At 39.5% G+C, this 27,996-nt stretch overlaps 1 protein-coding gene across 1 annotated transcript; it reads left to right on the forward strand.

Moving 5' to 3' along the window:
- The first annotated feature begins 313 nt into the window (after positions 1-313).
- Positions 314-27,924, forward strand: LOC140198679 (zona pellucida-like domain-containing protein 1). Its single transcript, XM_072259701.1, has 10 exons — positions 314-365; positions 3,459-3,685; positions 8,892-9,076; positions 12,044-12,116; positions 14,232-14,329; positions 15,868-15,951; positions 22,075-22,243; positions 23,651-23,765; positions 26,217-26,240; positions 27,779-27,924. Exons 1-10 carry the CDS (start codon positions 314-316, stop codon positions 27,922-27,924), a joined length of 1,173 nt encoding a protein of 390 aa, XP_072115802.1.
- The last annotated feature ends 72 nt before the right edge of the window (positions 27,925-27,996 follow it).

The raw sequence follows: 27,996 nt of genomic DNA on the forward strand, positions 1-27,996 counted from the left end.
CAGCCGGTACTTGCTATTGCATCATAGAGTTATAGAGCACCACAGCATAGAAACAGGCCCTTAGGGCCCATCTCCTTCAAGCCAAACTATTACAGCCTAGTCCCACTGACCTGCACCCAGAGCATAGCCCTTGTACCCCTCCCATCCGTGTACTTAACCAAGCTTCTCTGAAGGGTTGAAATCAAACCTGCATCCACCACTTCTGCCAGCAGCTCGTTTCACGTTATCACCACCTCCTGAGTGAAGAAGCTTCCCCTCATCCTCTCCTTATATATTTCACCTTTCATCCCGCGGGTGTGTAGCAGTTAACACAATGACATTACAGCTTGGGCTTCGGAGTTTGGAGTTCAATGCCAGTGTTCTCGGTAACAAGTTTATACGTTCCTCCCCGTGAGTGGATGGGTCTCCTCCAGATGCCCCAGATCCCTCTCATGGTCCAAAGACGTACCAGTTAGCAGGTTAATTGATCATTATAAGTTGTCCCATGATTAGGCTAGAGTTAAAGTGGAGAGTTGCTGGGCAGTGCGGCTCAAAGGGCCAGATAGATAGACAGACAGACCGACCTATGAATTCTGGTTCTAATCTCACCAAACCTCAATGGAAAAGGCCTGCTTGTGTTTATCCAATCCATATCCCTCATCATTTTGTATACCTATGGAGTTCCCAGGGCACGTGTAAATGGGAGAGAAGAGAGTGAATGAGGAGAGGTAGGCAGATTCTTCATAAGCAGGAGGATGATGATTATCATGTTTAAGGGTGGGCAGGAATGTGAAGTTGAGGTTAAAGTTGAATCATCCTATTTCTAATCCTGATTTGTAATTCTATATGTTGTTATATGATCACTAAGTCTTTTTACCCTTCTCTTTTCAAACTTGGTGGTAACAAGAGCCAAGTACTTGAGCCATTCAAGTGGCTTACATAATTTAAAAGACAACAGATATCTGGACGATAACTCAGCAGGAGAACAGCGTGATCATGGGTAAACAGCGAGATTGGAGATAAGGAAAGAGAACTGAGTGAGAAGGTGTCCTTGAGAACTTAAAGGTAGATACAGAGGTATTGCCAAAAAATTGGGACCAATTGTATTTTCCTCACTATGAATGGAATGATGAAAAGAAACAGAAATGGTGCTTAATGAGATGTATGTCTGGTGGAACCTTGGCAATTTTTTTTTAGTTTGTGTTTTATTTACAGGTGTTTGACTATTAAACAGAGAAGATGCTGTTTCCCATCTGTTCATTAATTGGTATTATACTTCTCAAGGAAACATATTCTCAAACTTTTAGCATTTATGGTCAAGACTGTGGATCAACCTACCGACTTCCAGGTAATCCCATTAAAAAAAGAGATCTATAATATTAAATTATAAGATCAATCATCTTTACATTCTTCAGTTATGCCAGTGCAAGTGTCTTCTCACTTGCCAGAGATTCCTGCCCACTCACAGCATTTCCAAAGATATTCTTGCTATTTAGAACAACACACACAAATGCTGGAGGAACTCAGAGGACCAGGCAACATCTGTGGAAAAGAGTAAACAGTGGGGAGGAGGGCCCCTCCCCCTGCCTTCTTACTCTTCTTCTGACTTCTCATCTTTCTTTTCAGTCCTCATGAAGGGTCTTAGCCCGAAGCGTCAACTGTACCTTTTTCCATAGATGTTGCCTGGCCTGCTGAGTTCCTCCAGCATTTTGTGTGTGTTGCTTTGGATTTCCAGCATCTGCAGATTTTAAAAACGCAAACACGAGGAAATCTTGTGTTAGTGATTCTCTCTTGTTATTTCGATCCTGTTCGTTAATTGTATCTGATCATATAGTTAATTGAATTTATTCACATTACAGAAGCAGTCGAATGCCACGGCACAAAACCACAACTGATAGCCTTTGCTAGAAAGTTTTCACATGGGCCAAAATTGGCCTCTGTATGATGCTGTTGCAGATACTGGTGAAATCTAGGACAAGGTTGAAACAAAATATCACGGTTACTGGGCACTAAAGGAGTTCATTTGGAACATCATGTTCTTGCCATGTAAAATAGGGGAGCTATTTAAACTAATTCTATCCCAGCTCTTAGTCATTGCCTGTAGTCTACAGCACATCAAGGTACAATCATAATAATTTTAAAATGTAATAAGGATTTACCGCCTTCTTTCAAGCAGTAAGCCCTAGACTCCATCATTCTTCAAATGAACGTTTTCCCTGAAATGTCTCTCAACCTTGTTATTACATTTCTGTCCTTTAATTATTTATGAAGAAGGTGTATGGGGGTGGAATAACAGGCACTTGCAAGGTCTGTAATGTTGCACACAACTGCAGGGGTGGAAATATTAAAAAAATAAGAAAATCATGAGGGGAAACATTTACTTGCACACACTGTTTGTTTTAGCAGCCAATATTATCTGTGTTAAGAATTCAATATAGTGATTGCTTTGGGATAATATTATGCAAAATTTGGCCAAATCAGTAGACATGGGCGCATATAAAATAAGATGAATTGTTTGCCTGTGGAAGCAATTTGAGCAATGCCAGTCATTCACAAATGCTAGGGTTAAATAGGTGGATTGCTGGGCATTGCAAATCGTTGGGCCGAAATGGTCCGTTCCTCACTGTATCTCTAAATTAATACATTTTACTTACACTCCAATGCACCTTAATGAATACTAATAATATTTAGAAACTTCTGCAGGAAAATGAAATTTTAGTGAGCATACGACAGTATATAACTGAGCAAGCACGATGTCCTATAGTATTTGGTGAAAGATTTGCAGAAATTGAAAATGAAATCTTCATTTATCCAACATATCCATTTATCTCCTACCATAGATACAACAAGAAGTTGCAAGCAGCAACAGAAAGGGTTCATCATCCAAGCAGATCAAGTATAGATCTGGACTAGTAAGGAAGACAAGTCCAGAAATCAGTGTGGGCAAAATTAGAAATCAAAGACTTTAACTTTTCGTATAACATGCCATTATCAACCATTCCCTCTAACGTTATAATCCAGTTCTTTTCCATTCTTTCTTCTGGATAACTTAATGGGCTTATTTCTCGAAGTAACTGAGTAGCCCATCTATTGCAAGCAGGAAAGCTTCTCCAAGATGCCATTGAAGATGATGCATCTTCTATTTGACTGTGTCCCACAGATTCAGACCTGGAGAGCTCTCCTTGATGCTGGTTGGTGGATTCCAAGCCCTATGATTTTATCCTGCCTGGAGCAGGCACACAGGTCTGCTGTAGTTTATACTTGGTGGTTAGCTATTGAAAGAAATGCAAGTGATACTAGGGAACGATTTAAGTCTGGACTCAAAGTCACGATCTCATGGGAGTGATGACATGTCAATAACCTGCTCCATGTTTAAAAACATTCTGTCAAGTATCAGCCATAAAAACAATAATAGTGCAACTTCTAAACTGTCAGAAACTGCAAATGTGATACGAAAATATATTTTGTATTTTTAACAGGTAACGATGATATCAAAGTGGTCTGTAGAACACAAGATGTTCAGCTGTCAATCTTTTTGTGCCCAATTTACTTTGCTGGTTATAATGAAAGTCAGGTGGCTTTAAACAACCACAAAGAAAATTCAAATTGCCATGGAACGGTGGATGCATCAACTTCTCCTCCTGTTCTCAATTTCTCATTTCCCATCAGTGATGTTAACTCTACATCTTGTGGAAACAAACTGACGGTACGTCAGTCATAGTCACCTGAAGGAATTTCGTACTTTAAGAAATATGTTGGAGTAGTTTGCTGTTCAACAAAAATATGTGGAAATTACCTTGGAAATTATAACTTATAACAACACTAAATGTTAAAACTGAAAATAGAATTGGAAGAGTATGTTCTGTTTATAACTAGTCAATCCCAATGTGGTTACTAACTCCAAAAAGATAAAATTACTGGCTGAAGTAAATGCAGAAGTAAATTATTACTCATAATTTATTTTTGTATACATTTCACTACTTGGCAATCATAGATATACACCCAGTGATGACTTTATTGGGTATACGAGGTAAATAATAATCTGGCCATTGAGTGTATGATCATCGTCTTCTGCTGCTCGAGTCCGTCCTCTTCAAGGTTCAGCGCATTGTATGATCAGAGATGCTCTTCTGCATAGCCATGTAAAACATGGTTATTTGAGTTACTGTCGCCTTCCTTTCAGCTTGAGCCAGTCTGGCCATTCTCCTCTAACCTCTCTTATTAACAAGGTGTTTTTGCCCACAGAATTGCTGTTCACTGAATATTTTTTGGTTTTCACACAATTCTCTGTGAACTCTAGAGACTGGTGTGAGGGAAAACCCAGGAGATCAGCAGCTCTGAGGTACTCAAACCACCCTGCCAGGAACCAACAATAACTCAAAATCAGAATTAGAATCAGGTTTAATATCATTGGCTGATGTCATGAAATTTTTGGTATATGACAGCAGTACATTGCAATACATCATAATAAAAACTATAAATTACATTGAGAAGAATATATTAAAAAATAAATTAAGTAATTCGTACAAAAAGAGAGGGAAAATTACTGAAGTAGTCTTCGTGGGTTCCTTATCCATTCAGAAATCTGATGGAAGAGAGGAAGAAGCTGTTCCTGGAACAATGAGTGTGTGTCTTCAGGCTCCTGTACCTCATCCTTAATGGTAGCAATGAAAAGAGGGCACGTCATGGGTGATGGCGGTCCTTAATGATGGATGCCATCTTTTTGAAGCATCGCCTTTAGAAAGTGTTCTGGATGCTGGGGAGGCTAGTGCCCACCATGGAGCTGGCTGAGTTGACAGCTTTCTCCGATCCTGTGCAGTGGACTCTCCGTACCAGACTGTGATGCAACCAGTTAGAATGCCCATGGTCAAAGACACTTCAATCACATTCCCTATATGTTTGATATGAAGAAAAACTGAATCTCTTGACCATGTCTGCATGCTTTTATTCATTGATTTGCTGCCAAATTGTTGGCTAATTAGATATTTGCATTAATGAGCAGCTGTTCAGGTGTACCTAAAAAAGTGTCCTCTGAGTGTACATTTATGAATTTCCACAGAAAATTAAGAAATAGTTTTAAAAATATGAAACGTGTGACCATATCTTAAATGATTTACATTGTTTGATTCTCAATCTTAATTCTTAAAAGATCATAATTCACAATTTTACTGTGTGTTGTTACAGTCCCAGACAATGGTTTGTTCATGGATCATTTGCAGAAACAATGTGATATCTTCAACCATAGACTGATAGGACACAAATTACCATCTGTGGTTTTTCAGACTGCGCAACGAAACAACTGTCAGTGTAGGTCAAGCAGTTCTGGATAGGAGAATAAACACCTTTGACCAAAACATACACATAGAGTTGCTACATTTTCTCCATGGAAGCTACTGTAGTCCTCTGCTTTGATACGATTCTGCATTACCTTTACTATTTTGTTCAGTATATAGTTAGCTACCATAATCTATGCAAAAAGGCCTAAATATGCATTCTCCATATTGTCTTAGTTTGCCTGCTGGGTGTTGAACAGCTGTAGAAGTGATGTCATCAGGTATCATGTATACCTAATGCAGAGTAGCAAAAAATTAGTGGACTACATATCAGAAAAATCAGTTGCCAGATTCTTTAGTGATCCAGTCTCTTTACTCCTGGGCAGTGAGTCTTCTTCAGATTGTAGAGAAATGAGGCAGATCTTCTAGAACTGGGCCTAGCACAGAGACAAACTCAATTAGGAATATGCCGATTGAAGAAGAATTTTCAGCCAAATTTCAGAGTGCAGATCATTCAGATATTTTCCAGGGTGCTAACTTTAAATTTGACTTGTTCTTCACATAGAGCATGGTCATCATTTGAAGGGGCTTCTTCAAAGACCAGGGGAATCACTTAAGATAGTTTTCTTCGCCAAATTTCCAGTTTAACCTTTCTCAAAATATCCTGCACTTTCTTTTTCTCACTGAGTTGGTATTGCAAAATCTTCCAATTTGCATCTAAGTGCTTCAGTACATTTCAGGAGAGAATCCATCATTTGGTGTACACAAGTGCCTATCGCACTGCATTAATGTGAAAGCTGCATCTGCCAACTGCTACACTCATTCAAGATGTTCTGCTCTGTAGATGGTTGCCTGGTTGCAGGAAGATAGAGCCAGATTCAAAAAGATGATAAAAAGATATATGTTCTTTATACAAATACTTCATGGCCTTTTGAGCATCAAAGCCCAGGATGAGCACAGCACAGTGGAAGGGTTAAAAGCTGCTGCTCACAGTTCCAATCTTGATCTCTGGTACTCTCTATGTGGAGTTTGTATGTTCTCCCTGTGACTGTGCACTGTACTATCTTGTGGTAAATGAGCTCCAGTCCACTCCCACATCCAGAAGATGTGCAGGCTGGCAAGTTAACTGCTCATTGTAAAATGCCCCTGGTATGGAGATGAATAGTAGATCCTTGGAGGTGGCATGGAGAGGTTTAATGGGAATGTGGGGAGTGAGACCACTGCAGAATTAATGTAAGAGAGGTTTAAGATCATAAGACCATAAGATATAGGATATAGGAGCAGAATTAGGCCATTTGGCCCATCAGGTCTGCTCCACCATTTCATCATTGCTGATCTATTTCTCTCTCGGCCACAATTTCCTGCCTTCTCTCTGTATCCCTTAATGCCCTGATTAATCAAGAATCTATTAACCTCGGCCCCAATGATTTGCCCTCCATGGCCGACTGTGGCAACGAATTACACAGCTTCACCACTCTCTGGTGAAAGAAATTTCTCCTCATTTCCATTCTAAATGGGCACCCCTCTATTCTGAGGTTGCTTCTTTTGGTCTTAGGCTCCCACACCATAGGAAACATCTTATCTACATCCACTTTATTGAACCCTTTTAACATTCAATAGGTTTCAATTAGGTCCCCCTTCATTCTTCCGAATTCCAGTGAGTACAGGCCCAGAGCCATCAAACACTCTTCACATGATAAGCCTTTCAATCCCAGAATTATTTTTGTAAACCTCCTTTGAACCCTTTCCAATGTCAGCACATCATTTCTTTGATAAGTGGCCCAAAACTGCTCACAAGACTCCAGGCAATGCCTTAATAATGCCTTATAAAGCCTCAGCATTACATCTTTGCTTTTATATTCTGTTCCTCTCAAAATGAGTATTAACATTGCGTTTGCCTTCCTCACCATAGACTCAACTTGCAAATTATCCTTTTGGGAATCCTGCACGAGGACTCCCACATCTCTTTGCACCTCAGATTTTTGAACTCTCTCTCTACTTAGACAATAGTCTACACTTTTAATTCCTCTTCCAAAGTGCATGATCATACACTTCCCAACAATGTATTCCATCTGCTGCTTATTTTCCTATCATCCTAATCTGTCAAAGTCTTTTTGTATCCTTTCTGCTTCTTCAAAACTACCTTCCCCTCCACCTATCTTCATATCGTCCGCAAACTTGGCCACAAGGCCATCAATTCTGTCATTCAACTCATTGATGTATAACTTAAAAAGAACCGGTCCCAACACAGGCACCTGTGGAACACCAATGGTCACTGGCAGCCAACCAGAAAAGGCTCCCTTTATTTCTATTCTTTCCCTCCTGCCAATCATCCAATGCTCTATCCATGCTAGTATCCTTCCTATAATACCATGGGCTCTTAAACTTGTTAAGCGGCCTTATATGTGGCACCTTGTCAAAGGCCTTCTGAAAATCCAAGTACACAACATCAACCAATTCTCCTTCGTCTATCCTGCTTGTTATTTCTTCAAAGAATTCCAACAGACTGGTCAAGCAAGACTTTCCCTTGAAGAAACCATGCTGACTATGGCTTATTTTATCACGTGCCACCAAGTACCTCAAAACCACATCCTTAAGGTTGACCCCAACATCTTCCCAGACACTGAGCTCAGACTACCTGGCCTATAATTTCCTTTCTTCTGCCTCTCTCCCTTCTTGAAGAGTGGAGTGACACTACCAGTCCTTGAGAACCACACCAGAATCCAATGATTCTTAAAAGATCATTTACTAAACCTTCACAATCTCTTCAGCCACCTCTGTCAGAACTCTGGTGAGTAGACCACCTGGTCCAGGTAACTTATTTACTTTGAGACCTTTCAGTTTTCCAAGCACTTTCTCCCTAGTAGTGGCAAGTTCACAGACTTCTTCCCCTGACACTCGCAAACTTACGGCATACTTCTAGTTTCTTCCACAGTGAAGACTGATGCTAAAGTTTTATTCTGCTTATCCTCCATCACTGCCTCTTCAGATCATTTTTCAGCAGCCTTTCGCCTTTCTTTTACATTTTAAGTATCTGAAGAAAGTTCTTGTATCCTTTTTAATATTGTTGATTGGTTCTTGGTGAGCTGAACTATCAGTTTCTATGTTGAGCAATACAAAGACAAAGTAAGTTTTCTTATCAAAGTACATATATGTCACCATATACAACCCCGAGGTACATTTTCTTGTGGGTATACTCAATAAACCTATGGAATAATACCATAACAGGATCAATGAAATACCGCCCAACTAGGGTGTCTAATCAGGGTGTAGAAGATGACATACTGTGCAAATACCAAAAGAACTACTACTAATAATAAATAAGTATCGAGAACATGTGATGAAGAGTCCTTAAAAATGCATTGAAAGTTCCCACGTCCCCATTGGATGTGGGAACATTTCAGCGTTGGGGTCTATGACCATAACTTAATGGCCAGTTTCCAACCTAATAAGGGTTACCATCTGTGAGGCACTGAAGTATTAAAGAACAGGAGGTTTGCAGAAATAAAATGCAGATTGTTTTTCAAGAGGGCATGGTGTAATATTACAAGCCACTGCCTAAGAATGTATTTCAGTCTTAGTTAATATTCGAATGATAATTTTACATCAGCATTTGAATATATTTTGTTCTATCTACAGATCACCAGTACTCAAGGAACAGGTGTTTTTAAAGATTTTTCAAACATCCAATTTGTCAATATCAGCGGTATGATAGAAACCAATGATCCAGTAACAAATGTCATAACGTACAATCAGGAATTGGTGTATTTGTATTCCTGCTCCTACCCTTTGGAATACTTTCTGAATGATACCAGGCTGCAGGTGTAAGTAAAGAATCTGCTTATTACTTGTTTAGCTGAATTCTCTCCCAGGTATGATTTTGGAATTAAAATGCATGAGTTTTAAATTCATTTCTGCTGGGTTTTGCCATTTGCCTTAAATAAAACCGTGGTCATTTCCTTCATTTACATGATATATTGAGACTAAGGAGCAGATTTTACATCAATCTCTCGAACCGACTTCCCCAAATCATAAGACCATCGGACACAGGAGCAGAAATTAAGCCATTTAGTCCATCGAGTCCGCTCTGCCATTCAATCATGGCTGATCCTTTTTTCCCTTCCTCAGCCCCACTCCCCTGCCTTCTCCCTGGAACCTTTGATGCCGTATCCAGTCACGTTCTGCCCTAAATACACCCAACAACCTGGCCTCTACAGCTGCCTGTGATAAACAGTTCCACAAGTTCACCACCCTCTGGCAAACTCCAAATAAAATGATAGCTTCTATATTGCATTGCTGCACACTGGCATCATAATTTAGAATAATAAGAAATTTACATATTAAAAAACTTATCTATGCTAGTTGTAAGACCATTACCCAGCCTAGTCCCTCCATACCAAACAGAAACAGGATTGAGATTCTCGCATCAGACTGTATCAGTCTTCAACACACACAAAATGCTGGAGAAACTCAGCAGGCCAGGCAGCATCTATGGAAAAAAGCACAGTCAATGTTTTGGACCAAAACCCTTCAGCAGGACTGGAGAAAAAAAGCTGAGGAGTAGATTTGAAAGGTGAGGGAGAGGAGAGAGAAACACCAGGTGATAGGTGAAACTTGGAGGGGGAGGAATGAAGTAAAGAGCTAGGAAGTTGGTTGGTGAAAGAGACAGAAGGCCATGGAAGAAAGAAAACAGGGGGAGCACCAGAGGGAGGTGATGGCAGGCAAGGAGATATGGTGAGAGAGGGAAAAGGGGATGGGGGACATTATCAGAAGTTAGAGAAGTCAATATTCATGCCATCAGGCTGGAGGCTACTCAAATGGAATATAAGGTGTTGTTCCTCCACTCTAAGTGTGGCCTCATCATGACAATGGAGGAGACCATGGAAGGACATATCAGAATAGGAATGAGGAGTAAAATTAAAATGGGTGGCCACTGGGAGATTCCACTTTCTCAGGCAGACAGAGCATAGGTGCTTGGCGAAGCGGTCTCCCAATCTATGTCAGGTCTTACTGATATACAGGAGGCCACACCGGGAGCACCGGACACAGTAGATGACCCCAACAGACTCATATGTGAAATGTCACCTCACCTGGAAGGGCTGTTTAGGACCCTGGATGGTAGCTAGGGAGGAGGTATTGGGGCAGGTGTAGCACTTGTTCCACTTGCAAGGATAAGTGCCAGGAGGGAGATCAGTCCAGAGGGACAAATGGACAAGGGAGTCGCATAGGGAACAATCTCTGCGGAAAGCAGAAAGAGAAGCCAAAGGAGAAATTATTTAGAGTGAGGACGAGTTCCACTAGGTGGAGGAAAATGGTGGTGGAGGGGAACAGGTTAGGTCTGGTGTCCAGAAAAAATGGAGAGGTTTGAGGCCTTCCTGATGGAGGATGGAGGTGTACAGGTACCGGACATCCGTAGCAAAAATAAGATGATAGGGGCCAGGGAACTTGAAGTTATTGAAAAGATCCAGAGTGTGTGAAGTGCCACGGATGTAGGCAGGAAGAGATTAAAATAGAGGGGATAAAACAGAGTTGAGGTATGCAGATATGAGTTCAGTAGGACAGGAACAAGCTGAAACAATCGGTCTACCTGGACAGGCAGGTTTGTGGATTTTGGGTAGGAGGTAGAAATGGGAGGTGCAGGTGAGGGAACTATGAGGTTGGTGGCAGTGGATGGGAGATCACCAGAGTCAATAAGGTTGGTGTTGGAGTGGGAGACAATGACCTGGTAGTCCTTAGTGGGGTTCTGTTTGAGGGGCAAGTAAGAGGAGGTGTCTGAGAGTTGGCATCGGGCCTCAGCAAGGTAGAGATCAGTACACCAGATTACTACAGCACCTCCCTTATCTACGGGTTTGATGGTGAAGTTAGGATTGGCGTGGAAGGAGTAGAGTGCCAAGCATTTGGAAGGAGTGGGGTTGGAATAGGAGAGAGGAGTGTTGAAGTCTAGATGGCTGATGTCCTGTCATCAGTTTGATGAGGCCACACTTAGGTTGTAGGAACAATACCTTATATTCCCTTTGGGTAGCCTCCAGCCTGATGGCTAATCTCCTTGACCACTCATCCCCCCCCCCCCGGTGCTTCTCCCCGCTTTTCTTTCTTCCGTGGTCCTCTGTCTCTTTCACCAATCAACTTCCCAGCTCTTTACTTCATCCCTCCCCCTTCAGGTTTCACCCATCACCTTGTGTTTCTTTCTTCCTTCCCTCCATCTTTTAAATCTACTCCCCAGCTTTTCTTTTCCAGTCCTGCCACAGGGTTTTGGCCCAAAACGTCCACTGTACTCCTTTCCGAGATGCTGCCTGGCCTGTTGAGTTCCTCCAGCGTCTTGTGTGTGTTGCTCGGATTTCTAGCATCTGCCAATTTTCCCTTGTTTGTGAGTATCGGTATCCACACTGACATGTTAATAACGATTACGGCCTTTACAGCTTCCTGATTTCATCTCCACCCTATGAACAGGGAACACACTGTCAATTTCAAAACTGATTCCAAGAAGCTACATTTCCAGAAGGAAAACATCTATGTAACCTCTATTTGATTTAATCAAAATATTACGGGATCCACTGTGATAAATATGGAACTGCAGCCAGTTTATCCATTCAGGCAGACAAAAAGAAATCTATGTAAACTTGTTTTATGCCTTAGTTTTCGATCTGTAGCACTATAGGCCATGTACTTCAAGTGCCTATCTAGCTATTTTTCGTATTTAATTAACTTTCCCAATAAGAAACTTTAATGCCTCCTGTGGTTATAATTTCATACTGTTAATTCACAATGTGTTAATTTGATTACATTTATAGTGCAGGAGTAAGCATAGCCATCAAGGACAATAATGGTACCTTCAGGAGCACCCTCACACTTCAACTTTACAGTGTAAGTTATTTGATACCTATTATTATATCAAGGTTGCAAAGTTACACCAAAATTTAATTCACAATAGACCCATGAAGAGTCCCAGCTCGAAACATCAACTGTTTATTCCCCTCCATAGATGATGCTTAATCTGCTGATTTCCTCCAGAACTTTGTAAGTGTTCCTCAAGATTTCCTGCAGCTGCAGAATCTCTAGTCTTTAATTTGGTTTAATTTATACATCAAATGTATTCCAATGAAGGTGCTTGGGAAAGAAGCTGAAGATTTGGAAACAGAGTTTTGTGTTATTGGGTTATTAGCATCTCCAATTTTCTGGCTATTACTTCAAAATTCAGTGAACTGTACAGGGTGAGGTGCTGTTCCATTGAGAAGGTAATGTATAGGATTGTAAAGAAATCAAACGTTTACTGAATGGATAGATCAGTTCAGAGAAATTGAACTTAACATATAAGTAAATAACGTAATCCATTCAGCAGAAAGAAAGCAAGTAAAGAAAAGAGATTTATGTGATGTAAAAACAATGAGGCAGTATAAAGCCTAGAATTGCAATGTCCTTTCCTGCTTTTTAACCAGATGACAAAGCAGGAAAGGATACTACAGGAAAGGGGACTGAGACTGAACTGGTGTTACTGAGAACCTTCAAAATAGGTATCATTTATCATAAGGTAATAGCTGATTCTCAGACAAAAGAAGTAGCAAGTTATCTTTCTTACTGATACAGTACTACAATAATAATTCAGAATCAGTAAGAATAGGGAACTTTATGCAGGTTTAATAGAAGTTCAGGATTTTTAGTAAGAGGAAGGAACAGATGTAATTCATTAGAGTTGTGGACATTTTCAATGTAACAGTTTTAACCCACAAAAGCAAAATGAAGTTAGAAAATAGCAATGAAACAGAAAGTACGGGAAATAGTTCTAGCAGCATCCATGAACAGAAGAATAAAAATTTTTGATCAATGACCCATCAGAAATGGGAAAGGTTAGAAATGAGAAAGATTAGAAATGAAACATTACAAATTGCCAAAGAGTGAGTGGGATGGTGAGAACAAGAGGGAAATTTTGTGATTCTAAACTCAGATCTTAATGGAAGCAGGATTATAGAATGGTTAAAATAAAGGCAACATCCTTCCATTTGGGTTTACAGCACACCCCCATGGTCAGAGTCAGTCTGTCTTTCAGTGGCCTCCTCTACTGCCACAATGAGGCTAAACTCAGCTTGGAGAAGCGACACCTCAAATTCTGCCTGGGTAGCCTCCACCTGATGGCAGATTGTCATAGAGGAACATTCTGGCTATTGTTTCACCCCTTCTCTTCCCTTGTCCCACTTTCATGACCTGCACACGCCCTCCATCTGGTTCTCCTCCTCTTTCACTTTTTCCCATCATCCACCGCTCTCTCCTATTAGATTCCTTCATCTTCATCTCCCTCTCACCTCACTCCAGCCTCTTACATCTCCCTCCCCACCCAGACACTTTTCACCTCACCTGGTGTCACCCATCACCTAGCAGCTTTAACCCCCCACCACCTTCTTATTCTTATCAGCCTGAAATGCCAACTGTTTATTTCCTTCTGTGGATGCTGCCTGACCTACTGAGTTCTCCCAGCATTCTGAGTGTATTGGTCAGGTTTACGGCATCTGCAGAATCTCTAATATCAGTGTCAGTTTAACTAGCTCCTTAGAGGTACAGTAATGTATGAGGTTCCTCCCAGACCATGACAGCTTCTCTCTCTGAGTGCGGGAAACCCTTAAAATAGGGCCTTCACGAGAACAGAAAATCAGATGCGATGGAACAAGAGGGATAAGAAAGCTGCAAAGGAAAGTCATTCTGAAATGAAACCTTGCTGCATAAAGAAATGAGATGTAGGCAAAGAAAGGACCTGCATACTGTTAATAGGTAAAGGAAAATATAATGATAAAGCTAAAACAGATCATGTGATAGCAAAAGAGAAATTAAATGGGGAAAAAAGCTCAAGAAACAGTTTTCAAGGCAGGGTGATATCAGAAGATAAAAGTCCAAAAAAAGAAAAAACAGACGTCTAATCAACCAAATTATTGTACAAAAATTGTAAAACTACCATAACCAAAAGTATGCTAAAACTGTATTCTTTTTCAGGACGCTGATTATACAAATTCTTTGATCATTCCAGACAAAGGACTCAACTTGAAAACCAAGATTTACGTAGAAGTAAAAGCTGTCAATTTAACAAATAAGTAAGAGGAGTAAAAATAATTTTAGTTTTACAAGTAGAATTGTTTTGTCTTCTATTTCACAACAGACCACAGGCCTGAGAAATATCAAATGTAAGTTAATCCGGTCTTTTTACAGATTATAGGATTGCACAAAGATTCAATATATCATAACACATGTGGTTCCAGAGTTTTTTTCTCTCGGACAGCACTGACTAATTAACTGCAGGGCATAATTGAGCAATTGTGAATCAAAACTGGAAACAGTCATGAATTCAGGAGGTCTTTCTTGTTGAATAATTTCACAGATAAACTGTTATTTGAAATCATACAGCAGACAACATTAGCATCTCAACGGTATTTAGTTATTGAATACCTTTTAATATTTAGAGCAAGGTGTGCCATTTTCATGAACACTGTTCTTGCACCACCCAAAACTTGCCTTTCTGAATTATACATCATAAATTAATGTTCACATAATAAATATAACTGATAGGTTCCATGACCAGGAAGGCAACATTACATTATTAAAAATATAAATAAAGGATAACAATTTCTATTAAATGGGTTTTAAAATGCAGAATGAAAGTTGATTTCTGTTTTAAAACTAGAACTAATACTTCATACCATAATACACTGAATAAATGTCTATACTTGAATGTTGCACAATATACCAACTGTAACGAGAAAAATTAACTTAATTTTGACTTGGCAACCAATATGTAAAAAGGGCAACATTGATTCAGCAGCACCTGACTTTCATTTCTATTGAAATGTAACTTGAAAATGATTTGGATGAAGTGGATAAATTACTGTTATCTACTTCCATTTAATTGCCGGAGTTAAAGGCATTCCTATTACCTGGCCTAGCCACACCCGCTTTACTTTTGAGCACTCTGCTGGATGTCCATTCCAATGGCAAAAAGTGTCCCACCACACCAATTCCCCTAGAATTCTCAGACCACAACCTTATCAAAATTCAGCAGGCTGGAGGCAATATGCATTCTAGTATCTGAGAGATTCATACCCTGAAATAAGGTAATTTTGTGGTCACAGTAGTACATGGCAATATTTTATGAGTCCTAGTGAAGGGCCTCATATTCTTTTCCATAGATGCTTCCAGAACTGCTAAGTTTCTCAATCATTTTATGTATGTTACTTTGAATTTCCTGCACCTTCAGAATGCTTAACATACAGCAACAGTCCCCAAAAGAGTCCATTAAAATAATCCAACGGTTAAATTTGGAACTGGTTAACTGTGGAACTGATCACAATTTGTACTGCAAATATTCCAACCAACTGTCTCAGTTGGAGATTTCATTATTTTCTATCTCGTGGGCATTCTATATCTTGACCTGTCATGCTGATCCCAATGTGCTTGGCAAAGTCAGCTGGAACTGACACCAAAGATTAATGAGAAATTAATTGTGACACTTCCTGTCAGGCGGATACAAGTTTAACAATTTGAAAGGATGCCAACGGAAATCAGTAGAAAAGTAAAAGAAATACGTAACTGATAAAGCTTCCTGTATATTTATTATGATTTATCTTTATCCACATAGGTTCAATGTGCTTCTTGATCGTTGCTATGCATCAACTTCACTATTTCATTTAAATTCTTCCCAAACCTATGACCTCTTCATTGGGTGAGTGTTCCAAAGCTAACAGCTTGCTGTGATGATTATCTATCGACCTAATTTAATTTCTCCTCACAGGTGTGGTCACCTTATTAGGCACCTCCTGTACACCTGTTCATTAATGCAAATCTCTAATCAGCCAATCTAATAAAGTGGCCGTTAGGTGTATGTTTGTGATCTTTTGCTGCGTAGCCAATCCACTGCAAGGTCTGATGTGTTGTCCATACAGAGATGCTCTTCTGTACACCAGTGTAGTAACACATGGTTATTTAAATTACTGTTGCCTTCCTGTCAGCTTGAGCCAGTCTGGCTATTCTCCTCCGACCTCTCTAATTAACAAGGTGCTTTTGGCCACAGACCTGCCACTCACTGGAATTTTTTTTGTTGTTTTGCACATGATTCTCTACAAACTCTGAATACCAAGAGACCAGCAGTTTCTGAGATACCTAAACCACTGTCTGGCAACAATCATTCCACAGTCAAAAGCAGTTGGATCACATTTCTTCCCCATACTGAAGTTTGGTCTGAACAACAACTGAACCTTTTGATCGCACCTGCATGTTTTAATGCATTGTGTTGTTGCCTCGTGACTTACTGATTAGAGATTTGCATTAACGAGCAAGTGTACAGGTGTATCTAATAAAATGGCCACTGAATGTCCAGACCTGCCTCCAGGTTTTTTTGCACTACCTTACTTCCCATTTTTCTATTTTTTATTTATGATTTATAATTTAAATTTTTAATATTTACTAATTTTAACTATTTTTAATATCTTTAATATTTAATATTTGTAATCCAGGGAGTGTGAAGCGTAGAATCAAATATCGCTGTGATGATTGTACGTTCTAGTACCAATTGTTTGGCGACTATAAAGTATAAAGTATGTATGTTCACTCCTTTACTCCTATGATCTACATATTTCTTGACAGTCATTAGGAATAGAAAATTCAGTGTTGAGAGTGAATCATAGGCTCTTCCTATGATTGGAGTCGATTGTCAAGGATGAGGTTACAGAGTACCTGGAGGCATATGACAAGATAGGCAGAACTCAGCATGGATTCCTTAAAGGAAAATCCTGCCTGACAAACCTATTACAATTTTTTGAGGAAATTACCAGTAGGCTAGACACGGGAGATGCAGTGGATGTTGTATATTTGGATTTTCAGAAGGCCTTTGACAAAGTGCCACACATGAGGCTGCTTAACAAGATAAGAGCCCATGGAATTACAGGAAAGTTACATACGTGGATAGAGCGTTAGCTGATTGGCAGGAAACAGAGAGTGGGAATAAAGGGATCCTATTCTGGTTGGCTGCCGGTTACCAGTGGTGTTCCACAGGGATCAGTGTTGGGGCCGCTTCTTTTTACATTGTACATCAACAATTTGGATTATGGAATAGATGGCTTTGTGGCTAAGTTTGCTGACGATATGAAGATAGGTGGAGGGGCCGGTAGTGCTGAGGAAACGAAGAGTCTGCAGAGAGACTTGGATAGATTGGAAGAATGGGCAGAGAAGTGGCAAATGAAGTATAAGGTTGGAAAGTGTATGGTTATGCACTTTGGCAGAAAAAATAAACGGGCAGACTATTATTTAAATGGGGAAAGAATTCAAAGTTCTGAGATGCAACGGGACTTGGGAGTCCTCGTACAGGATTCCCTTAAAGTTAACCTCCAGGTTGAGTCGGTAGTGAAGAAGGCGAATGCAATGTTGGCATTCATTTCTAGAGGAATAGAGTATAGGAGCAGGGATGTGATGTTGAGTCTCTATAAGGCGCTGGTGAGACCTCACTTGGAGTACTGTGGGCAGTTTTGGTCTCCTTATTTAAGAAAGGATGTGCTGACGTTGGAGAGGGTACAGAGAAGATTCACTAGAATGATTCCGGGAATGAGAGGGTTAACATATGAGGAACGTTTGTCCGCTCTTGGACTGTATTCCTTGGAGTTTAGAAGAATGAGAGGAGACCTCATAGAAACATTTCGAATGTTAAAAGGCATGGACAGAGTGGGTGTGGCAAAGTTGTTTCCCATGATGGGGGAGTCTAGTACGAGAGGGCATGACTTCAGGATTGAAGGGCGCCCTTTCAGAACAGAAATGCGAAAAAATTTTTTAATCAGAGGGTGGTGAATCTATGGAATTTGTTGCCACGGGCAGCAGCAGTGGAGGCCAACTCATTGGGTGTATTTAAGGCAGAGATTGATAGGTATCTGAGTAGCCAGGGCATCAAAGGTTATGGTGAGAAGGCGGGGCAGTGGGACTAAATAGGATAAAATGGATCAGCTCATGATAAAATGGCGGAGCAGACTCGATGGGCCGAATGGCCTACTTCTGCTCCTTTGTCTTATGGACTTCCTCTCAGAATGTTAGACTTGAAGATGAAGTACAAGGGCCAACAATAGCTTGTTCTAATTGGGCAATTTTTGTAAAAATTGTGTATAATTTATGTTTAATTCATGTTTTTTTTCTTCTGAATGCTGCTTGTGTGATCTCATATGCCTGTAATGCTACTGCAAGTAAGTTTTTCATTGCATCTGTACATACACACAATAGCCTTGACTTCACTTGATTTAAGATGACCCTGCATTGAAAACAATTAGACATGAGATCCAGAAAGAGCCTCTCAATTTATTCAGCTCTGCAGTAAATAACTTCTCTTGTAAGCACAATTATTCATTTCTCCAGTTACCTCAGGACAACATAAAGATGATGAAAATCTTGTGTATATTCCTGCCTTTTTCTGTTGTTCCCTTATAAAAGTAAACCGAGAATTCTCAGAGAGAAGCAGGAAATAAAATGTAGTGTTCCTTTTGAAGGCTTTTCATCTTCCAAAGTTCATCTGCATACAACGTGAGCAATTCTCATTATAATTTTCCTATCACCACTCAATGGTTTATTGTATTCTTCAACAAATTGAACTTAAGTATCCTGTTATTTAAACCCCATCCACTGTCACATTCTAGCCTATTATTGTCACCTCTTCTAGCAATTATTGCACCTTTCTTATCCTAAAAGATGGAGGGTGTTCTCAAGAAGGGCTATTATCCTGAATTTCTATAATTGTTTTTCTTTCCACAGATTCTCTCTGACCTTCTGAGTATTGTCATTATTTTATGTTTTTATTTTTTGTATTATATTCATTCTGCCTCTTATCAGCTTCAATCATTAATATACCCTCATTAAACCTCCACTTTTTTGCCCACATTTAAAGTCTACCACAAAAAAATTATCTCTTGGGCAACTGTGCTAATTTTTCTACATACATTACACATTTTTGCTATTTCCTATCCTTCATCTATAGAGTTCATTTGTAATTGTATATGTTTTGATGTGTTTTCGTAAAGATGCAAGCAATGGCAGTAATATATTGCCTCAGGCTTTTTCCCACCAACAAGAAAACACAATCAACCTCTCCCTCTACCTCCCCCAAATCTCTTCCATCCCAAATTGTTAATTTGGCAGGAGTTAAAGAAGCAGAAAAATCCCCTGTGAAAGCTTTCATCAGTTTTAGAATGAAGGTCACTATTAGATATTGTAAATATGAATACCAGATTGGATACCAATTTCTTGCTTTATCTTTGAGAAGAAGTATTAATGTGAAATTAAATCAGTTGACAAATATACAGCTGTATCTGTAGACAATCCCAAGCACTGGGAAATTCTCAACAATAGATATTTTTAGGAGTGTGGTTTGGATGTTTGCAGATTCTTATAAAATCTTTCATTAGTTATTCCTTAATTATTCTGATGACATTTAAATTGTACCACATAAAGCAATGTGGGCGTCAATTGCTTTGAAATTTCTGTTATCTTGGGAATGTATAATTTATGCGGAAACATTTTAAGCAGCATTTCCATGATGGAATCTGCATTTTCAAGGCTGATCAGAAAGTATCTTTCTTTGCTATGTCTACAAGAGATGCTCCTACAGTGCTGTAATATCAGCTGAATTTGACCTGTATACAATATCTGAAAGAAAGTTTGCTCTCCCAATAGAAGGGAAAGTCGTAATTATATTATGTCCTCAAATTACTGCATTCTTCAATATACCATTTGGCAATATTTATCACATTACTATTTGCAAATGGCAAGTATTGTTGTTTCAAGGTGAAGTCTTATCATCACTTGTACCTTGCCGTTAATTTGATAAAATGGAAATATTTCAACAGGTATCAGAATATTATCAAGAGCAACACATTATAGATGACCATTATTTCTCCGATAAAAACTTTATGTGTACATGAGTATACATTCGTTTCAAGATCATTTATATTTTATCAACCATCAAGATAACTTGTACTATACAGCACATCCTGGTGTCCATACTATATAGAACTTCTGCCTGTCAGCTTTCAGCTGTAACCATACCATCAAACTGTGCTGGGAAATATCAGAGAAATTGTTTGAGCTTGAAATGCATGGACTTTTATTTGTTTCTTACATGTCAAGGGCAGAAGCTGTGTGCCTCCAAATATAGTAATCGTGAAAGAGTGTTCAATAGAACAGTAGTTAAGTGGGATTGATAAAATAGTATCTCCAACTCAAATTGCCACCTCGGGCTGGTAAGTTCAGAAGTACTTGAAAAGTGCCCTTATCTTCAACATTTTATTTTGAGGTCCAGATTGCAAGCCAGCTAAGAAACCTAAAATGCTATACAACAACAGAGAGACTAATTGTTCACTCACTTGCAGTAAAAGCCTATAGCACATCTTGCCTTCCAAATTACTTGACGCAGAGCTATACAGCATGGAATCAGCCCCTTTAGCCTGCCATATCCATGCCAGTCGTTGCACTTATCTATAATAACTCCATTTGCCTGCTTTAATTATATAATCCTCTTTATCTTGCTCATTTAAGTACCCGTCGAGATCTCTCTTTTCTGCACCTGCCTCCACCATTTTGTTTGACAGCTCATTCCGAATATCCACCACCCTCTGTGCAGAAAACTTGCCCCTTGGTGCCCTTAAATCTTTCCCTCTTCCCGAATGTTAAAAGGCCTGAACAGATTAGATATGGCAAAGTTATTTCCCGTGTAGGGGAGTCTAGGAAAAGAGGGCAAAATTTCAGGTTTGAAGGATGTCCATTTAGAACAGAAATGCAGAGAAATTACTTTAATCAGAGGGTGGTAAATCTGTGGAATTTGTTGCCACAAGCTGCTGTGGAGGTCAAGTCATTGGGTGCATTTGATAGATTCTTGATTAACCAGGGCATCAAAGGATATGGGGAGAAGGCAGGGGAATGGGGATGACCAAAAGAATTCAATCAGTCCATGATTGAATGGAGGAGCAGAATTGACGGGCCGAATGGCCTGCTTCTGCTCTTATATCTTATGGTCTTATCTTATGTTGTTACCTTAAATATATGCCCTCTAGTTTTAGACTTCCCTACTATGGGAAAAAGCCCATATCCATTCATCATATCTATACCCTCATGATTTTATTAGCCTCTATAAGGTCACTCCGCAACCAATCTTCCATGGATTTCAGTCCCAGTGTTTCACTGAACTGCTTGAAACAAGGGAATTGCCTGACAATATTGAATCCATCAACATCCTACGAAACGTCCACTATATCTCTTCCTAGAGATGCTGCCTGGCCTGCTGCATTCACCAGCAATTTTTATGTGTGTTGCTTGAACATCCTACCTCCATAGGGTTTGGTCTAATGACTTCACTGGGGATGGTCCTTTGGTGCCCAAAAGCACTACCCTTCCAGCTTTGGGGCTCCATATGTTTAATATTGAAGGGAAGCCTGCCTCAATTATGCCCCTGGGATTAAATAAGCTATATTTATCCTTAACTGGCCTTTTATTTCCCCCTTTAATAATGTGCTGCATTTCTTTATGTTGCAGTGTAGCGGTGCTACACACAGCGCTAGAATATGGCCTGGCGCCCTTTTTGGGGCCAGCCCTCTGCCTGCGCGTGCTGTTTTGTGAGCCGGTTTGTGGGTGCTAGAAAATGGGTCGCCACAGCACATTCTTATTTTGTACACATCACCCAAGCTCTCCGCTATCCTCTCGATGAATTCAAATAACTTCCACCATAAAATATGAGATACCCTTCAACTCCATTTCTGTTGCTTCCGCAACATCCTTTTTCATTGTGGAGATATGAACTAAAACAATTTATTCAACTTTATAGATGCAATAGAGAACCACAGACCAACATCGTGTCAAATGGAAAGGATCAGTCTGCGAGATTCTATTTTGAAGCATTCCGCTTCACTGAGCACCGAGACCTGGCTGTCTCTACCTTCTACCTACATTGCATTACACGTCTCTGTGCCAAGGCTGCTTGCAGTGAATTTAATGTGAGTCGAGACATACTTTATTGCTTTCCTTTCTAAAGTGAAGTGTAGGACTTAAAGTTCCAAAGTTCCCACTCTAATTAGTGGACTAATGGGGCAGGACTTCTGGCGTTCTGCAGGTAAAAATGTGAACTATATCCCAAAGTGTACTGGAGTCATCATAATTCAGCCAGATCCTAATTGTCATCCAGTCAGGCAATATACAGACGTACAAAAAAGAATTAATATTGCAGGTCAATTATCTTTTCCCAGAGATGGGAAAGGATCGAAATAAATGAACAGAACTTGATTTTTTTTCAGTTTTAAATGATAATACATAATGTATGATCATAAATAATACGAACCCTACAACGTCAGCATAGATGTTGAGGGCCAAAGGGCCTGTTTCTATGCTGTGCAATTCTGTAATTCACGGAACAAGCTTCCTCAGAACACGACTTGGAAAAGGAGTTCTATTTTTACTGTTAGAACTCAGTGCTAGCAATAAAATTCACACTTGCGTTTACTCTGCATTAAGAATGCTATATGTAGCTTTCAAAACGCCCATTACAGATTATTGATCAATTCCTTTGTTCGTGGGATACATCATCAGGGAAGTGATTGTGATGATGATCATTAGACACTGGCAAATCCAATGTCAATATAGCAGCGAGTGAAGCCAGCCGGCAGTGTAGTCACATCTGCACTTCGAGGCGAGTGGACCAGGGTTCGAATCAGGCCAGCTCCTTGCACGCTTTCCATCCGTGCTGAGTTGAGCGTTGAACTAGCGATTTGGCCTCGTGAGAAACAGGCAAATGCTAATGAAATGGCAAGGTTTCTGCCCAATGCGGCACCAGGCACAGAGAGGAATAACAACATAACAGTGGGTGAACTGTGATTTTTTAAAAAATCTGTTGAGCTCTACCTTGACTGATTTCTTTGAACAGCACCATTTTTTCATCAAACAATAATTAAAACTGAAAAACGAACCCAAATTGAACGAAGAAATAATAGTAAATAATTGAAGGTTTCAAGGTAAGTATGTTTTAAAAGGAGTGGGGAGGGATTAAGAGTTAAAAGGAAGGAAGAGGAAGGAGCATCACATGTGTAATGTGGTAGAATGAAAGTCAGATTAAATGAGACAATGAGTGACAGTGTAAATATGTGTTAAAGCAACAACTAAAAAATATCTGGTAGAGGTATAAGTGGGAAAGATAGATTCATTCTGTGCTTAGTAGAAAGACGGAGTGCTGTTTCTCAATTCTACCTTGAGGTTTGGTATCTTGTGACTTTTGGTACAGTTTTAATTTAAGATTGAAGGACTCCAGATGTGGAGGTATATGATGCACTCCATACTGATAAAGGTCAGCTTTTTTTTACCAATTTTTAGTCGCAGAAAACCTTTTCTAATTATGTTTCTGTTTCTTTTAGAAATGTGGAAGGAGAAAACGAGAAGCCCCAGTCACACTTACTACTCCAGCACCCGAGGAATTGTCCAAACCTTCAGTAATTAGTTCCAAGCCTGTCTTGACCAAGAATGATAATGGTACGTCTTTGTTAATTCAATTTAAATTAAAATGTGCATAAGATATGAAGTGCTACATTAACTGAGCTAAATAACAAATTATTCCAGCTGAAGATTGTTCCTGGATCTATGTTAAAAGTAGAGGAAGACCAGTCAAATTATGAAACCAACATTGTACTATAATTTTCTATAGCACCAGTAGGCCCATGCACAAGTTTGGGCAACCATCCCAAGAATATATGTGTAAATTAAGGTTGTGGATGCGATATCTTACCTAATGCCCCTTTTTGATCGCAATAAATACTTTTACTCCACCAACTGGTAGGAACAGTCGAATGTACTCATCAAATTCTGCCATTCACAGAAACTCGTACATTTACTCCACAGTGGCATGAAAATTATAATACTACATAATAGGTCTAAACTGTAACCATTCTCAGTGAAAATTGGTGTCAAACAAAGCTCCATCATAACGGCAGCATTTTCTCAATTGGTCTTGTTGTATCTCACCACCAACAAACTTCCCACAGGAGCAGAGCTAACCTACAGAGCTAACGAGAAGCTGTTCAGTCTGCAGGGACTACACTGCAGAAGCATAATCACTCAAATCTCAGAAGTAAAGCTTCCATATACAGATGACACCTGATTCTGTGCACTTTTGGAGGTTGGGCTCCAAGCCATTGTCAAAACTATTAGGGAAGCATTCAAGAGAATTGGCCTTATACTCAACTTCTGCAGGACAGAGGCAACATATTACCTTCTAACAATAAAGTCAGAGTGAATCCCTGGATCACGTGATCCATTTTTTATATATCAGCAATGACCTCTTGGTGAATGCAGTTATTGAAGATGAAATTCACTGTTGCCAACTCAGTCTTTAGTTGTCGGGCAAAAAGGGTACTTAGAGGTATATGGACCTCTAATATGCCTCCAAATTTCATGGTCTACCAAAAGCTCCAGCCTCCTGTATGTTTTTGAGACTTGGATTATGCACATCAGGCATCTCAAGACATTGGAAAAATGCCATCTGAACAAAATCCTTAGAATAAGTAAACCAATGTTAACATCTGGTCTCAGGACAACTTCCAAGAAACTGAGGCTCTGATAATGCTGGGCAGAATAATGGCTTAGAATCTGAGCATAGCACAGTGTCATTGTCTGTTGATTGTGATTTTTTATTCAGCAATTGTACACATGGGAAAGAGGCAGCATAATTTTAAGTTGTTGGGCTCAATAAAAACTATGGGACACCAAACTTCTACCAAAGACTCTTGCAAATTTCTACAGATGTACTGTGGAGAGCATTCAAACTAGTTGCATCACCATCTGGTATGGAATAACCCCTGCACTGGATCAGAAAAAGCTGCTGCAAACTCAGGCAGCTCCATTATGGCCACTAGTCTCCCTCAAAAAGGCAGCATCCATCATTTAGGATCCCCATCACCCAGGACATGCTCTCTTCTCATTGCTACCATCAAAGACGGGGTACAGGAGCTAGAAGACACATCTTAGGAACAGATCCTTCCCCACCGCCATCATATTTCTGAAAGGACAATGAACCATAAGATATAGGAGCAGATTTAGGCCATTTGATCCATCAAGTCTGCTCTGTCATCTCATCATGGCTGATTCATTTTTTCTCTCAGCTCCAAAATCCTGCCTTCTTCCTGTATTCCTTCATTCCCTGACCAATGAAGAATCTATCAACAGCTACCATAAATATACATTTGCCCGTGGCAAAGAATTCCACAGATCCATCACTTCTGGCTAAAGAAATTCCTTCTCATCTCCATTCTAAAAGGACGCCTCTCTATTCTGAGGCTGTGTCCTGTAAGACTCTCTCACCATAGAAAATATCCTCTTCACATCCACTCTATCAAGGCCTTTCACCATTTGATAGGTTTCAATGAAGTCACCCCTCATTCTTCCGGATTCCAGTGAATACAGGCACAGAGCCACCAAACGCTCTTCATATGACAAACCATTCAATCCTGTAATCATTTTTGTCAACCTCCTTTGAACCGTCTCCAGTATCAGCATTTAATTTTTGTACATACACCTCTTATTGTAATTTATAGTTTTTAATTATGTGTTGCAATGTACTGCTGCTGCAAAACAACATATTTCACAACATATCCCAGTGATAATAAACCTGATTCTGTTGTGATTCTGATTCTGATTCTAATCCTTTAAGAATAATATATCCTGTCACCTCACCCAATTTGGCTTGCACAGGTAGTTGGTTATTCAAGTGGAAACTGATGTGCATATCTTTGCTTGGGAATGGAACAAATGAGATTCCTCTGAAACCTTGCATTGACTTGATGAACCATATGGCCGCCTCCTGGGTAGTGGAGGACTTCAATACTGATAACTCAGGGGAAAAACAATGACAAAAAGTTTAGCTAACCTATGTGAGAACCTTTTTAACATTTACTCATAATCACTTTGTTTCTGTACTTTTACCTACAGTGGTGAACACAAATGATGTTTCAGGTAAGGGAGTTTATTGTTAAAAGGAACTTTCAACTGCTTCAGAAAGTACTTCATAAACATAAAGGAGAAAAAAATAAATGAGAGCAGATGCCAAATAGTAATAGGCATTTAATCTTGCACCCTTGCTAAGAATGGGATTTTTCTTTGATATTTTTAATATTTTAATGTTCATTAGTATATGCTTGGCAATGGTCAACTTATTCCTATACAACATTCTCCCATCAACATACAGACCTTGTGATCAGTGAACAATTATTCACATAATTTAGAAAAAATAATATTAAACACATTTCATGACATATGCCAGTGATATTAAACCTGATTCTGATTCTGATTCAATTCAACAACATTCAACCTTTATACTGCAGGTGATTATGTTTTTAATTGTTGCATATTTACACTGGCCATAGATAACTTCCTGAATTCAGTACAGCCAGTTGCTTCCATACATACTTGCCCTACTACCCGCATATGACAAGCAGCATCATGTATCTATTTCTCATATTTCTCATATTCTGTAGCAAAAAAGAAGGAATTACATGTGTTATAACAGTAGAACCCCTCTACGATCAGGAACCAGACACTGACACGTTTTAAATGAATGTTTCTTTAGTCTCTTCAATGATGACATAAGACCTATTGGAATGAATGTCCTTGTTAAATAAATATTCAGTCTAAGTTTCGACTGCAAATGTCTACATTCATTGACATGGGATGTTTTCATTACGAACTACAGAATAGAAACAAGGCACCATGTAAAGTTTTGTTTATAATGTTTGGGTACGTGGCCAAGTGGTTAAGGCATTCATCTAGTGATCTGAAGGTCGCTAGTTTGAGCCTCAGCTGTGGCAGCGTGTTTGTGTCCTTGAGCAAGGCACTTAACCACATATTGCTCTAGTGTCTATGTGAGGAGTGGCGCCCCATACAGACTTCCAATTTGCGCCTTGTAAGGCATGAAAATGCCCAACTCAGGCCTCTCATGGTCTGAGCCGACGTACCCTCCCCTATAATGTTTGTAATCTCTGAGGCAGCTATCAACTTGAAAATCCTACCAACACTTATGTTTCATGACTTCTCTTCTAAATCTGACTGCTCACTGGATAGACAGTATGTTATGTTTAATGTTTTATCTTTACTTTTTGCTTTTTCCCATATTTCATTGGATGGTACAATACTTTATTGCCTCAGTTGCATGTCATTTCACATGTCTAAATCTAGGAATGAGAACTGCCACACCATTTTAAGCTTTGAATCTGAGCCCAAACGTGTCAGCAACTGATACCTATACACGTGCATCTTGTGGCAGGTCATTAGTTGTAGCCCAGAATATATGGTTTGCCATCCTCCACACCATTGTCCTTATTCTCTTCATTGTTCCGATGTGCTGTAATTGATACTTTTATTTCAAACAAGTGTTTGATTCACATTTTCGCTAATTGTTTTTTTATCATACAAGAATCTAGCATTGCTGGTGTATGTAAACAATGTTGATTGTCTTATTTCTTGTGCATTATTATCTGTTATTTTTTCACCTCCAGCATCAGCTTTAGCTGCTCGACAGGCCTTAAGTGTGTACACTGGCTTTGGAGTAGGATTGGGAATCTTAGCTGTAACCTGCATTGTCATGATTGCAACAGGTATACTACTGTATCGAAGATTCCAGAAAAAAAGCACCTTAAAATAAGCTGGAAATCATGTAAAAAAAAGATTTAAAAAATAAACAAGTTCCCCTTCATTGAAGATTTTGTGCACCATT

This window comes from Mobula birostris, chromosome 6, assembly GCF_030028105.1.
Source record: "Mobula birostris isolate sMobBir1 chromosome 6, sMobBir1.hap1, whole genome shotgun sequence".
Taxonomy (NCBI): Eukaryota; Metazoa; Chordata; class Chondrichthyes; order Myliobatiformes; family Myliobatidae; genus Mobula; species Mobula birostris.